The 15,965-nt window shown below is 35.4% G+C and overlaps 2 protein-coding genes across 3 annotated transcripts; one reads left to right on the forward strand and one right to left on the reverse strand.

Annotated features, from left to right (window-relative positions):
• Positions 1-6,698: 6,698 nt before the first annotated feature.
• On the forward strand, positions 6,699-11,564 carry LOC101255986 (uncharacterized). 2 transcript variants are annotated; one of them, XM_004237868.5, is made up of 4 exons: positions 6,699-7,565; positions 10,836-10,928; positions 11,061-11,128; positions 11,283-11,564. In XM_004237868.5, exons 1-4 carry the CDS (start codon positions 6,939-6,941, stop codon positions 11,425-11,427), a joined length of 933 nt encoding a protein of 310 aa, XP_004237916.1. In that variant the 5' UTR covers positions 6,699-6,938; the 3' UTR covers positions 11,428-11,564. The 2 variants fall into 2 exon arrangements, with proteins under 2 accessions (XP_004237916.1, XP_004237915.1); XM_004237867.5 differs by having other exon boundaries at positions 6,714-7,565; positions 11,061-11,146.
• A 177-nt stretch (positions 11,565-11,741) lies between these two features.
• TFT7 (14-3-3 protein 7) lies at positions 11,742-15,454 on the reverse strand. Its single transcript, NM_001247708.2, has 7 exons — positions 15,314-15,454; positions 13,679-13,985; positions 13,414-13,501; positions 13,137-13,246; positions 12,413-12,558; positions 12,058-12,092; positions 11,742-11,937 (listed from the first exon to the last, which is right to left on the reverse strand). Exons 1-7 carry the CDS (start codon positions 15,378-15,380, stop codon positions 11,932-11,934), a joined length of 759 nt encoding a protein of 252 aa, NP_001234637.1. The 5' UTR covers positions 15,381-15,454; the 3' UTR covers positions 11,742-11,931.
• Between the last annotated feature and the right edge of the window lie 511 nt (positions 15,455-15,965).

The raw sequence follows: 15,965 nt of genomic DNA on the forward strand, positions 1-15,965 counted from the left end.
ACTCAAAAAAAATTCCGCAAAGTTGACATGATAACACTAAACTATTTTTTTAATTTCAAGTTGGAACAGCTGGTAAAACTTTGTGTTGAATAAACATATTAGAAACAATGCGAGTAGAAAATATAAAATTATTTATGAAAGGTTTCATAATTAAATGAAATTAGTTTATAGAGTTTCATTGTTTTGTCTGTTATTGATTTATTTATTTTGTAGAGGTGTAGGTAACCAAACATTGGAAGATGAAAATTATGTGGCTGCCGTACCGACGCTTTTAATGCTTGAAAATTCCCATCTGTCGTTTCTCTCCGCCACATTATTATTATCGAATTAAAATTATGTAAATTCATTGTTGTAATTTTGTAGCAAACTAAAATTTTATATTACAAGATTTGTTATCAAACATTACTAACCAAAGATCTATAGATATGTATATCGAGAGAGAAAAAAGAAACGTTTTGCATGATCTCTATCTCAAATAATAGCTAATGAAAATAGAATGACGCAATTTTAAATCTCTAATAAGGTAATTTATAGATATTTTTTAGTGCATAAGTTTTATCCTTTAATCAGAATATCAAATGCAATTTGATTGTATATATTCTTCATTGTTTCTAGATTCACAGTAATTGTTCCTTTTCTTTTTTACGGAAAGAAAGAAATTTTAATTTTTCTCCGCTTTAAAAAGAATGATTTTTTATAACATTTTAATATCAGTTTTTCACGAGACATGTTTAAGGCGATAAGATTAAATGATAATTTTATACATTTAACATAATTTTAATTTAGACGGAGGAAACATATATTAAGAAAACCAAACCGAAACAAGCGTATAATGAAAGACGTAGAAACCTATATATATTACTGTGAATTAATTGCAAATGACTTTTACACATCATATAATAGGGAAAAAAAATCATTTTACAGGAAAAACAAGAAAATTATAAAAGTTTTTCTCTGTCTCAATAGAATTAGTACGATAATAACAGATAGTATTAAATAATATTAGTATTTACTGTGTACTAATCCTAGTCCTATTAGGATTAGTATTCCTTAATCCTAGTCCTATTAGGATTAGTACTCTTTCCTATATCTCCTATATATATCTCGTATTCCCTTATTAGTTCAACACTTGAATACAATCAATATTCCTTCATGGTATCAAGAGCCAGAAAACCTAGATCTTCTTTTCTCTAGGTTTTTTTCTCTCTTTAGGGCACCGATCGTTCCCTCTCTTCTCTTGGGCGGCGGCAGCCATAACGACTGAGGTGGATCCTCTCGATTCACTTCCTTCTGGCGTTAAACTCCTTCTCAGGCATCTTCATGCCCTGATTCCCGAAAAATTATCAGACATAAATTACCCTACATGGAAAATCACCGTTCTTACAGCCTTTGAGGTCAATTACCTTCTCAAATACGTCGATGGAAGCACAGAACCGCCGCCAGCAGTCATCACCACCACGGACAAATCAGAAAAAACCAATCCAGCCCATGCCGCCTGGAAAGCCGTGGATGGCCAGATCCGATCATGTTTGATTACGGTCATCTCTCCCATGGTTCAGAAACACGTCTGATCCTACACAACTGCTTCAGCCCTGTGGACGGCCCTCGAAACACGCTATGCATCAATTTCCCACTCTCATATTTTTCAATTGCGTGATCATCTCCACACAATTACCAAAGGCACGAAAACTATGGCGGAGTATTTAGACGAGGTCTCCACCATCATCACAGCCCTCGACACCGTGAACGAAATCATTTCCGAAAAAGATCTCGTCATGTGCGTCGTTCGGGGGCTCCCATCAGCTTACTCCTCCATTAAACAGGCGGTTCGCATCAGTCCAACGCCCGTTGACCTGACTACTCTCTCCTCGTGGCTAAAAAGTGAAGAAATCAACGTGGATCTGGAGAGCAAACTTCTTCTCCGAGAAGTCGTTGTTATGGAGCCGGCCACTGCCCTCACTGCAAGCCAGAACTATCGCGGGGGGCGTGGTGGCGGCCGGTAGAGGAGCCGCGGCGCCTACGGCAGAAACAGCGGAGGCCGCGGGCGTGGCGGTCGGCAGGGCAGTCGTACGCCGTACGACGGTCAGCAGCACGACAGCAACAACAGCCTGCACTCCTTCGGCAGCGGCGGGCAGTCATCTTCCAGTGGCGGGCAGGGCACTTACGAGCGGGATCGTCCAACTTGTCAAATCTGTCAGAAAACAGGACACACCGCTGTTCGTTGCTGGTTTCGGTATGAGGAGAGCCGAAATAGTGATAATCGTGCCAATTATGCATCTCAAGCCGATCCTTCCTCTGAGTGGCTGTTGGATACTGGGGCCAACATGCACGTTACTTCTGATCTATCCAAGCTTAACGCTCCAAATCCATATCATGGCTTCAATGGTATTACTGTTGGCAACGGTGAGTCCCTTAATATTTCTCACACTGGCACGGGTACCATTAAAACCCCCACCGTTATCTTTCACCTAGGTAACCTTACCCACGTCCCTTCTATTAAAACCAATCTCCTTTCAGTTCACCAATTCACAAAAGACAATAATTGCTCACTCTTGTTCACCTCTAATGATTTTCAAATCCTAGACAATACTACCAAGAGGGTGATTTTTCAGGGCCCTGTGAGCATGGTCTGTACGTTCTTCCTGGCACAAGTTCGTCTGCCCACCCAGTTTCAGAAAGCGTTCCTGTGGCTCCGGTGGCTCTTTCGGCTGATGGCCACAGTCTGTTGTGGCACAGTCGTCTGGGTCACCCATCTACTCAAATAATAAATTCTTTAATGTCTCAATTAGGTTTTTCTTCCATTCATGTAAACAATTGTGACTCCTGTTCAATTGCTAAATCTCATAAATTACCTTTTACTTTATCTGAGAAGCGTACAACTGTACCTTTTCAACTTATCCATTCTGACATATGAGGTCCTACTGTTGTTCCTTCATTTGCTGGTTTTCGCTATTATATTTATTTTGTGGATGATTTTACAAAATACACTTGGTTGTACCCACTAAAACACAAATCACAGGCATACACCACCTGTCACTTTTGAAAAAATGGTCCAAACACAATTCAATTCTCATGTTAAACTTTTTCGAAGTGACAATGGAAAGGAATATGTCAATAACATGTTTGGCCAGTTTCTGCAATCCCTGGGAATTATACATCAAACCTCCTGTCCATACACTCACGAACAGAATGGGGTGGCTGAGCGTAAGCATCGCCATCTCATTGAAACGGTGGTTACTCTTCTACATCAATCTCATCTCCCTGTCTCCTTTGGGGTAGAAGCTCTAGCCACCGCAAACTACCTCATTAACAGAATGCCCAGTCACACTCTCTCCAACAAATCACCCTATCAACTCCTTTACCACGAACTTCTCAATTATACCAACCTCCGCGTCTTTGGGTGTCTTGCCTACCCTTGGCTATGCCCTCATATTACTCACAAATTACAACCCCGATCCCATCCTTGTATTTTTTTGGGCTATCATCCTACCTCCAAGGGTTATCGTTGTCTTGACCCACAAACTCATAAAGTCTACATATCTCGTCATGTCAAATTTGTCGAAAATGAGTTTCCCTACGAGTCTATTTCCTCCCCCACAAGTACATCATTCATTGGCGTCCTTCCCCTTTTTCCAACATACTCACAGGGTCCCTCACCACCTTTCCCCAAACCTCCACCCACTACCCAACCACCCCTCATCACCTCTTCGACCGTCACCCACAATACACCCGCAACCACCACCCACACTCACAACCAACCCGAACCACCCCATACCCACAACATCTCCAGCCCGATCCGTTTTGGGTCCTTCCCGGCCACCCCCGAATCACCACCACTCGTGCCACCCCCAATACTCATCTCATGTTAACCCGTGGCAAAGCCGGTATCTTTAAACCCAAAACCTTTCAGGCTACCATACTACCAAATACACCCCTTCCCGATAGTGAACCAACAACATACTCTGTTGCCTCAAAAAATGCTTATTGGCGTCATGCTATAGATGACGAGTTTAAGGCTTTGACTGGTCAGAAAACTTGGGTCCTTGTACCTAAGCCCCATGGGCGGCACCCAGTAGGCTGTAAATGGGTGTACAAAATTAAACACAATGCAGATGGCAGTATTTCCAGGTACAAGGCTCGTTTGGTTGCTAAAGGCTACAATCAGGAGTATGGGCTTGATTACTCCGAGACATTCAATCCTGTTATTCGGCAGGAAACCATTCGCCTGGTACTGTCACTCGCTGTGCGCAACAATTGGCTCATCAATCAGTTGGATGTTTCCAATGCTTTTCTTCATGGCATGCTTGATGAAACTATCTACATGACGCAACCACCGGGCTATGTTGATCCCCTTTTCCCTCAACATGTTTGCAAACTCCAGAAGTCTCTGTATGGGTTCAAGCAAGCCCCCCGTGCTTGGTACACACGTCTGAAAACGTTTCTCCAGGGACTCGGCTTCACGTGTTGCGTACACGACACGAGTCTGTCTATTCGACATTCAGCACACGGTACAGTCATTCTTCTTGTCTATGTAGATGATATCATTATTACAGGCTCTACTGCAGCTATCATTCAGGATGTCACTCGACCTATGCATACTACCTTCAAAATGAAGGACCTTGGCCCTTTACATTATTTTCTGGGAATGGAGGTTTCTCGGACAGGCAGCAGCTTGTTTCTTCATCAGTCAAAATATGCTTGAGATCTGTTGCAGAAAGCTGGACTGGAAAAATGCACCAGTCAACCAACACCGATGGCAGTCTCTTCGTCTACGAATGGAGCCGACACTCCCTTTGCCGATATCACCCACTTCCGCAGCCTCATTGGGGCTCTACAGTATCTAGCCATTACCCGTCCTGACATCCAGTTTGCTGTCAACCGAGTTGCTCAGCGCATGCATCAACCAAGTGAACATGATTACTATTGTCTAAAACGCATTCTCAGGTACATTTTTGGCACTCTTGGTCGTGGTTTACTCATTCGACCCGGGGACTTGGAGCTTCGGGGTTTCTCAGATTCAGATTGGGTGAATGATAAAAATGACATAAAATCTACATCGGGATTTCTCGTTTTTTTGGGGCCGAACCTGATCTCCTGGTGTACAAAAAAACAACCCAAGGTCTCTCGGTCCTCGACTGAAGCTGAATACCGCGCCCTTGCTCTTCTTGCTGCTGAGACCATGTGTGTCACATATATTCTTCGCGAACTCCGCGCCACTCACACTGTTCCTGCTCTCTATTGTGACAACAAATCAACCATCTGTGTGGCTAAGAATTCCGTCCTACACACCAGAATGAAGCATGTTGATACCGATTGTCTCTTTGTTCGCGATGAAGTTCAGGCCGGCACCATGACTGTGCAGTATGTACCCACTGAAGAACAACCGGCTGATATTCTCACCAAGCCTCTCCCGAGACGACAGCACGATTACCTCAGTTCCAAGCTTCCGTTCGCTTCCGCTCAGCTCAGCTTGAGGGGGATAATAACAGATAGTATTAAATAAATAGTATTAAATAATATTAGTATTTACTGTGTACTAATCCTAGTCCTATTAGGATTAGTACTCCTTAATCCAATCCTATTAGGATTAGTACTCCTTAATGCTAGTCCTATTAGGATTAGTACTCCTTCTTATATCTCCTATATATATCTCCCATGTATTCCCTTATTAGTTCAACACTTGAATACAATCAATATTCCTTCACGATGAAACTAAAGTTTTTTTTTCTAATTACATAAATAAAATAAACTAGCCCCAGACACCTCATCTAGCTAGCTATTGGATATTTTTTACGAAAAAAAAAGAAGAAAGGAATATATAGAAGTCCACGAAAAGAATTCAAAACACAAGAATATTCTTATGATGAAGACGTTAGATTACCATTGGAAAATGGAGAATTATTTATCGAAATGAGTCGTTCTTAAAAATTTCCACATTAAACTTCAAAGCATATGGTGCTCTATTAGTTTTGTTCTTAAATTATTTTATATTTTTTAATAATGACTTGTCTAGTCTTCAAGAAGTTTCTGATGCTAAACCACTTTATTCTACTGCTTTTGTAAAGTTAAATATAGCTCAACTACGTTGAATTATATTCTATAATAATTCAATGAAATATAAAACGTGTAAACAGTATATTTTTTTAAAAAAACTTTTCTTAAAATTTCAGTTTGCTTAATATAGTTTATAAAGTAAAAAGTGAATTGAAAAATAAGTTATATAATAATATTAAACTTGAAATTTCCATAATCAAATAAAATAATTCAAAATATATTTTTTAAAAATAGAATATTTTTATAATCAAACCAATTTGCGTAATGTATTGTATAGACACTGATATAGAAATTGTTTCCGATCATTTATTCCTTCTTACAGTATTCATATTTTTAGAAAGTAATGGTAAAAATCTTCAAGAAAAAAAAGAAAATCTCTTAAGTAACAACTTGGTACCAAATTATTTGTCATAAAATTACTTCTAACTTTAAAAACATCTGTTTACATATCCTTATTCAAATAATTTAAAACAGTAGAAAAGATTAATTAATTTCCCCAAAATATTCATGCTTAAGACATGAAGAGAAGCCAACAACGATAAAATATTCGCATCAAATGTTTATATTAAATTATTAGATATTTAAATTTTTAGTTTATTTTACTTTATTAAATTACATAATAATGAAAAATTAAATTAATTAATGGGAATAAGTTTTTTCCAAAATTTATCGAAAATTTACTTATTCAATATCAAACTCATCTATGTTTTTGACCATTCCTTTTGACCTCAAAATATAATTCATTATAAATATAAATACAGAATTTTCTTCATCCACTTTCCATTTTCTTCATTACAATTCCCCATAAACCTCTAATTTTCTTCTCAAATTCTGTAAAAAAAAACACACACAAAAAAAAAATTTGTAATTTGCATTTTTCAGTGATGCCCAAGTGCTTCAGCTTCACCGCAGCTAAAAACCGGTGCCTCAAATCCACTTTCAGTAGCCGAGGACTCCGATCTACTTTCACTGACCTCAAAGATGGTACCATAATGCATTGCTGGGTACCCAAATCCAAAAAACCGACCCGACCCGATTTGGTCCTGATCCATGGATTCGGAGCCAATTCCATGTGGCAATGGAGCGAAACGGTTCGGATCCTTTCCCGTCACTTCAACGTCTACGTCCCGGACTTACTCTTCTTCGGCGACTCGTACACCACTCGGCCGGAACGAACTGAATCGTTTCAAGCTCAGTGTGTGAAGCGAGTTATGGAGGAGAACTCGGTGACGAAGATGAGCGTTGTAGGGCTGAGCTACGGCGGATTTGTGGCGTATGATTTCGCTGCGCAATTTGGGGATTGTGTTGAGAAAGTGGTGATTTGCTGCGCGGGAGTTTGTTTGGAGGAGAAGGATTTGAAGGAAGGGCTATTTGCGGTGAGTAGTGTGGAGGATGCGGCGAATATATTGCTGCCGCAGACGGCGGAGCAAATGAGAGAGCTTATGGGTTATACGTTTGTTAAAGCTCCGGCCAAAGTGTTGCCGTCCTGCTTGCTTACTGACTTCATCGATGTAAGTCTCTCTTCTTCTTTTTTTTCCATTTTATTTACTTTCCTTTTTAATTGTTTAAAAATATATATACCGTTCCTTTTTGGTGCGGTCACAAAACTAAAACTAAAAGACATTTTGATATTTTTTTCAAATCACATTAAAATCTCACAAACAAATTGACACGATAAGAATGGTAATTATTGATAGTGTTAATTATGATTTAGCACCACTTTCGTCCCTATATTATTGGAGAATTAAAAATTGATTTTTCATTTTGAAGATTAGTGTCTGAATTAACGAAAATTTTGAAATATAATATTTTATGTCATTGGAATATACTAATTTTGCTTCAAAAATCTATGTTTTAGTTCACGTAATATGGAGGGAATAGTTTTTTCTTCTTAAATTCAATTGTAGTATATGTTGTTGAGAAGCAAAGACAATGAATGCGTTGTGACGGACCGTTGAAATAGATGTACCAGTTTAATGTTATAATAACTATTTAATTATTTGATCTTATATAATAGATAGAATCGGATAAATTTATTCGCATCGAGTGCTTATATCAAGTCAATACATGCATGTCATGTGTTTAAATTTATAGTTCATTTATTTCATTAAATCATATAATAATGCATTTTGCACTGACTTGATATAAACACCTGATCCAGATAAGTTTTTTTTTTATGAAATCTTATAATATAATAGGAGTCTAAGCAAGGATTACTGCCTCCGCCTCTATACCTAATTACTTTGTTTGTTATTAGGTGTTCCTTTTTAGTTGTCTATTTTTATTTGTTCATTTTGATAAATTAAAAAATATCAAAAGAAAAATTGATTATTATACTCTCAATTAATTACTTTAAAAAAAAAGAAACTTTTTAAAAAATATAAAATTTTAATCCATCTACTTTATAATAAACAGGGATATAATAGTAAACTCGGAATATTAATAGGTATACCAATTTTAAAAATCGATAAGTAATTAAGAATATGTAATATTTCTAACATCCGGAATTTACATTTACAACACGAATCAATAAAGCTAATTATATACTAGCGTAAAATACAAGTATGGAATATAAACATATTGTTTTCCTTGAGATAAACCACATAAAGATCTTCTTCAATAAGGGATGATATCAAAGATATAGTAAATTCGATTCTATTTTACAATGCTTGGGTAAGATAATAAAAATGAAAGTTAAAATAATAAAAATAAGCCCTAAATTATAACTTATTTTTCTTTTTATTTTTCTTTTTATAAATTAAGAGTAAATGATACTTATGATAGAAGTATTTTACCAAAATCTCCCTATTCAATACTCCCGAGTCTCGTTCCTAATTACATATCCATTTTTCCTTTTTTAGTTATCTTTAATTACTTGTCAATTTTGACAAATAAAAAGAGGACTATTTTTTTAAATATTATATTCTCGATTAATTACTTTGAAAAAGGTAGTGCTTCTTGAGAATCTTAAAATTTTTAACTCATCCACTTCATAATTAATAGACGTAAAATAATAAACTCACTATGTCAATAATTATTTTCTTAATAGGTGTGTCAATTAAAAAACAGACTAGTAACTAGGCACAGAGAAAGTATTAGTGATCTAAGCATTGAAAAATAAATTATACCCCCTCTGTTCCTATTTACTTGTCTATATTTCCTTTTATAGTTGTTCCTATTTACTTGTTCATTTTAACAAATCAAGAAAGGACAATAATTTTTTTTCCTAATATGTCCTTATTTAATTCTAGAAAATTTCTAGTACTAAGTTTTAATGCTTGTTGGAACCAGAAAATATATTTATTATACTTAGGAAGTTGCATAATCTTTAAGGATAAAATTGTAACTAACTCATGATAATCATTGATGCCTTAATATGTGTGTCATTTCTAAAGTAGACAGCTAAATAGGGACAAAGGGAGTATTTAATACTCCCTCCGTCTGGAATTATTTGTCATGTTGCGCTTATCGAAAGTTAATTTGACTAATTTTTAAAGGTAAATTAGATCACATTAATTCGATTTAACAAAAAAAATAGATATTCTAAAACTAAATGAGAAGTACTATAAATTACAATTTTTTGCATGTTAATATGATGTCAAAATACATCTTAAAATGTTAGTCAAAGTTTTTATGGTTTGACTCTAAAAATAGAAAACATGACAAACAATTCCGGACGGAGGGAGTAGCAAGGATAAAATAAGTGCAAAATACTACCTCCGTCCTTAATTACTTGTCCACTTTTCCTTTATAGTTGTGCCTAATTACTTGTTCATTTTGATAAATCAAGAAAGGACAATTTTTTTTACCTATTATACCAACAATTAAATGACTAATTACTTTGAAAAATGTAAAACTTTTCATCCACTTCATGATTAATAGGGATAAAATGAGGTTCGACTTCCTTCTCCCCCACCTTTTAGTCTTCTGGACCCCTGAAAAAATAAGCCGAAATAAAAAAGAAAGAAGAGAAAAAATTTATTACGTCATTAATTATTTTCTTAATATGTGTGTCAATTTAAATATTAATTATTTAAATATTTTATGTGTTGATTTTACCATCTTTTATGAAATAGATTATATAACTAAAATAATGTTTAATTATTTAAAGAACATCTCCCACGTCAATTTATGGTCTCTACGTAGCTCAAATTTTGTGTACAAAAATCAGGATTTAACCATTGGGTGTAAACATCTTTTATACACCATTATACAATTTATACAAGTTTGCTATATTACATATAATAATTTTCCAAGTATAATATTGGACAACTTAACGTAAATTTTTCAAAAGCAGAAAATATTTTTAAATATTTCTCTTTTTTGTTGAATCGCAATATCTGGCGGATTAGGTGCCTCCAATGAAAACGTTTCATGTGTTGTTTACCTAAACAAATTTCTGTCATATTATTGTTGAAAGGTCTGAGTTTATTAAATAGGGAAACCAAATTGAACACATATTTATGTATCTTTATGGGTTTTAGGCTTCCCTTACGAAAGATATATAATAGTCTCAATCATAGAGTATTAATCCGTAATTAATACTCGGTATGCATATCTAAACACCATTACATTTACATGTCAGTTGTTTCCATAGTCTTAATTGCATACTCCAACTTACAAAAATGATTATCTAGCCACCTCCAAAATTGATGTGTCACGTGTACAAATTTGTTTTTATACAATATTAAATAAAAAGCCCTTGTTTGTTTCTTCTTTTACTGTTCTATATTGTAATGGAAATAGTCAATGAATATTTGGGTGTTATTATATATGAGCAGGAAATGTTTACACAATATGTAGAGGAGAAGAAAGAATTGCTTCTTGCAATTGCTAAAGACAGAAAGCTTTCTGATTTACCTAAGATCACTCAGGTTTTTTTCCCTTTTCCTTCTCTCCATCTTTTAACAATATTCGCGGGACATAATTAAGTTTATTATAATATCCCACAATCCTCTACTACATTGATCAAGAAATTTTTCCTAATATTGCTCTTTATTTTGCAGCCAACATTAATAGTGTGGGGAGATCAAGACAAAATATTTCCATTAGAACTAGGCCACAGATTGAAAAGGTTCATTTCTCCAACTGGGTTAGTTGAAATTTTGATATACACTAGTCAAAATATTTACATCCCCTAGCTCGATAGACATAAATTATATCATGCGCAGATATATAGTGATAGAATCATATGCTTGGTGACTGACTTTGTGAATATTTTTGGGCAGGCATTTAGGGGAAAATGCTCAGATGGTAGTCATTAAGAATGCAGGCCATGGTTTTCTCTATGAGAAACCAAGAGATTTTCATAAGCCTTTGAAAGCATTTCTTTTGGGTACCACAAAAAGTGCTCCCCCTCAGGACCAAACATGATTCACTTGCTGCCTACTATGATGTATCTATTTATCATAATGTATCATCTCCATGTTTTGCTATTTTATTCTTGTATTGCTCATTCAGAGATAGCACAAACATTTTAACTATTAACAACTACCATGGTTGCTCTCAAATCTCGATTTCTTTCTGGGATTTCGTAAAATGAAAGGCCATTCAAAGCAACCACCACACTGTGACATGAAAATGCTGGCTACTATACGATTCATTGACGTATAGCAATGCATTTCTGCAACTGTTTAGACCCAACTAGCTATATTTCGAATAGAACAGTCAGTCACATGATGCAACAATAGCAGCAATTTTTTTTTTTACTGAAAATGAGAAGTACTCTGGGAATGTTTATGTATATGGAGGAAGAAAGTACAAAGCCAATAGGCATGAATCCCTGAACATTATATGAAAACAAAGACTTTCCACAAGCTAACATGTCTCTTGAGGAGCCAGCATCACAATGATTCACCGACACCTCTTGAACTTCAACTAGTTCTGTAAACATGAAAAAGAAGAAGGCGATTAACGTGACAAGACCGGCCTAGTTGTATATGGATCATTTCAACAAGAACATAACAGTGATATTGAAGACGAACAACCAGTTAAAAATCATACCTCTCCCTGGCGCTCATCACCCTTAGAATGCTCACCTGACAAAATGATCACATATCAATGTCATTTCAATCGGCAACTATTTTACTTATTAACGTTTGATTACAATAGTTCCTATTCATTGCTATGGATTCAAATTAGTCTTCTCTCATATATCCCTTTTAAGTCAGGATCAATATATATTACAGTCAACAAAAATTGTCTTTATGGAGCTATGCAACATAAAAAGGCAAAAACTAATTGCAAAAGCAACAGCTTTTTCCTATTTACCAAATGTAGCAGGCATTTGAACATCCACAACCATGAGAAAGCGAAATAACTAAGAAAACATTGAAGCATCTCCATAAGAAGTACGTACCTCCCTCTTCAAGATCTGATGTCCACAAAGTGAGATTATCCCTTAGAAGCTGCATGATAAGGGTGCTGTCCTTGTAGGATTCTTCACTGAGGCTATCAAGTTCGGCAATAGCTTCATCAAATGCCTGCTTAGCCAAGTGGCATGCCCTGGTAGGAGGTGGATTAAACAAAAGAAAAAGAAATTAGGTACGGGAAGTATCCTTAATAAAACCAGATCACAGGTTAATTACCTTCGCACGGCACGATCTCACATGTACAAAGAAAAAGAAGAAATGTCAAATAATCAATACAACAACAACGACATATCCAGTGTAGTCCTAAAAGTGGGGTACCCCTACCTTTGTGGGGTAGAGAGGTTGCGCCCAATAGACTTTCAGCTCAGAAGAAAAGATTTCAAAGCAGGATGGCTAATATGTCAAATACTCATAGACTACCAAAATTATCCGTTGACGCTCTTTACACAAGATTGATTCCTCACTACTCTTCAACTCTATGTGTAATTATACTAGAAAAGGCAACAGCTCAATATCATCTTCCCCGATTCACAATTTCACAGTTTGATGAGAAAATCATTTTCAAAAGTTCTCCAGTTAGAATCTCCAAGCTCGTTTCATTATGAAATGGGGAAGATGAAACAAGGGGTGTACTTGATGGACAATGGTAAGTTAACATCTTTTGTCTAGTCATAACATGTTTAGCTTCTGTCCATACAGTTGTTATCTAACCTCTCGGGTGAATTCAGAATCTCATAGTAGAAAACTGAGAAATTCAATGCGAGTCCAAGTCTGATTGGATGAGTCGGAGCAAGATCTGAACTAGCAGTGGCAGTAGCAGCCTACAAAAATTGAGCAATAACTTAAATTAGGAACAAGACGTAAAACCAAAGAAAATATAATAATGTGCAATCATGAACAACAAATATAGGAAATAAATGCTGCAGATCTTTTATACAGACGTAGAAAAACATTTGAGCAAATTTGAAAGCAGTTGAACAAAAGAAACCTCATAAGCTTTAAGAGACTGTTCAGACGCCTCTTTACGATCATCCCCTGCTTTGAACTCTGCTAAATAGCGATAGTAATCTCCCTTCCTGGATGTGAAGTAAAAGGAGGTACACTTGTAAGTTCATCAATCAATTTTTGGGGATAAAACTGAAGAAAAACAACCAACCTAAATAAATTAAAACAGGGTCTCAAAGAAAGCAAATATGTATACATCTCCGTCACAAATAAGAGAAGAAAACAAGTAAAAAAGGTCAGCAACTTACATCTTGTAGTAGAAGACAGTAGATTCTCCAGTAGTGGACGAAGGAACGAGGTGCTCATCGATCACTGACAAAATGTCGCTGCATATTTTTGTAAGCTCGTCTTCAACTCTCTGTCTGTAAGTCTTTATTCTCTTAACATTCTGCTCATGACCCTTACTCTCCTCCTTCTGTTCAATCGAAGACAAGATCCGCCATGAAGCCCTTCTTGCTCCGATTACATTCTTATACCCAACCGACACCAAATTCCTCTCTTCAACAGTCAGTTCGACATCCATCTTAGCAATCGCCTTCATTGCTTCAACCATTTCTGGGACAACAAAAATATAATGCATAATCACATATTTATCAAACTTTAAGAAAACCGAATAGTAGTAGTAAGTAAAAGATTGCACAAACATATTAACTATGAATAGTAAAGCTTCAAGTCTTCTCTCATTTGTATTGCCTGCCTGTATGCTCAACATCACTTCTTATCATCAATTTGAAAGCTTCAAGCTTCTCTCCTTCATATTATTTGGCTCTACACACAATAGTTCTTTCGCCTCTAAACGAAAGATTAGATAAGATAGACTAAAACCAACGGGATCAAGCCAAATGATCTGTTATATATCCACTCATCACTTTACGTTATAATGTTCATCCTAGGATCATAATCACAATGACTTTCATCTCTCAACATGACATCTGGTAACTTAAAACTTTTCCTATTGTTATATTACCATACATCAATCATAAGATGTGTTTCTACATCATATATACTACCCCATTTTTCGCAAAACAACAGTGCATTCACATTAGCTTCCACAGTATTTTCCACTGCAGTACTACATACAACCTAACAAATACATGTCCTGCTATGTAATAAACTAGATTAACTTAGACAACAAATTATAAAGGCAAACGATTTTCTTCCAAGTCCACTTTAGTTGACATCTGTGCTCAGAGATCATCTCAAATAAAAGCCAAAATTATTCATCAATAGTTCCCTACACCTTAGTAAAAACTCTCTCAATTGATCTCAAGAAGCAACCACTACTCCTAGAGAAAATCATTCTCCTCGAAAGGGCTTTTTAATTCAGTCCATATTTAGCGGAGACAAAAACACTAGGTGATTTCTTCCTATGAGTCCAAACTTCATAGATAGAATTACCAGGTTCAGTGCTGGTGGATCGTATAAACTACCCCATTAAATTAGTTGAGATGCCAGCAAACTGACTAGACACCATGGTTATAAAGAAAAAAAACATCTTTTATAGAACATCAAGAACTGTTCAAGGCAATTTCCAGTCTAATTTGATAAAAAAAGACAATCTTGCAGAACAATCAGCAACTACATACTAAAGGGGCACCCCAGAATAGAGAAACAAAGCATATGAGCAAAAAAGATCACAACTTTATGAAATCCCAAAAGGGAAAAAAAAACAAGATTTTTTTGCAACTAAAAAAATTAACTAAACCCCATCTAGAGACAAAACCAAAGAACACCCAGTATTTTTTTTCCCAGATTTTGCAACCAAAAAACAAATTAATAAACCCCCTTTTGAAATCAAAGAAAAAACAAAGAACTGATACTAAATTTCTACAGTAGCATCAACAACAAAAATTAAAGAAATTTAAAATGAAAAATGTATATACCATCATATCTCTCAGCTTGCTCAGCCAGCCTAGCCAAGTAAACCTGTTTTTCTCTTTCCTTCTCCATTTCTCTCCTCTCTCTCTCTCTGCCTATTTTCTCTGCGTTGAATTGAATTATATGATGATTCTCTTCTATATGTGAAGACTTTTACCTTTTCTTTGGACTATTCTTTTCCCCCCTTTTATTTGTCTTTTAACACACAAAAAAATGACTAAATTAAGGCCCTCTTTTTAACTTTACTAAAATATTACTATAATCTTTTAATCAAAACACTTCAATTCCTAATTAAGTTTTTCACTTAAATATGTTGTATTCTAAGTTTTTTAAGCAAAACTCACGTGTATTAGCACTTTAATATTTGATTCTGAAGCTAATCCCAAAAATTATATCATCTCCTTTAAGTATTTAAAATTTTACCACTTATTAACTCAAATGTATAATTAAATAATACTATATATTTTCTAAACTTAACTGTCTACTGGAAAGAATAAGAAAAACACAAATTCAAAAATGTGAAACTAGAACACACAAGTTTGAAAGTATTGTTCAATTACTCCCTCCGTTCGATATTGTTTGTTATAATTTCTATTTTTAGAGTTAAACTATAAAAATTTTGACTAACATTTTAAGATGATTTTTTCATCATATTAA

This window comes from Solanum lycopersicum, chromosome 4 (genome assembly GCF_036512215.1).
Source record: "Solanum lycopersicum chromosome 4, SLM_r2.1".
Lineage (NCBI taxonomy): Eukaryota > Viridiplantae > Streptophyta > Magnoliopsida > Solanales > Solanaceae > Solanum > Solanum lycopersicum.

Bases quoted from the DNA above. Each gene is read 5' to 3' on its own strand.
- LOC101255986 (XM_004237867.5), top strand. From the start codon at position 6,939: ATGCCCAAGTGCTTCAGCTTCACCGCAGCTAAAAACCGGTGCCTCAAA. The intron at 7,566-10,835 runs GTAAGTCTCTCT...ATATATGAGCAG, and splicing joins TGCTTACTGACTTCATCGAT to GAAATGTTTACACAATATGT. The intron at 10,929-11,060 runs GTTTTTTTCCCT...TTTATTTTGCAG, and splicing joins ATTTACCTAAGATCACTCAG to CCAACATTAATAGTGTGGGG.
- TFT7 (NM_001247708.2), bottom strand. From the start codon at position 15,380: ATGGAGAAGGAAAGAGAAAAACAGGTTTACTTGGCTAGGCTGGCTGAG. The intron at 13,247-13,413 runs GTTTCTTTTGTT...CAATTTTTGTAG, and splicing joins AGTCTCTTAAAGCTTATGAG to GCTGCTACTGCCACTGCTAG. The intron at 12,559-13,136 runs GTTAGATAACAA...ACCTCCTACCAG, and splicing joins ATTCTGAATTCACCCGAGAG to GGCATGCCACTTGGCTAAGC.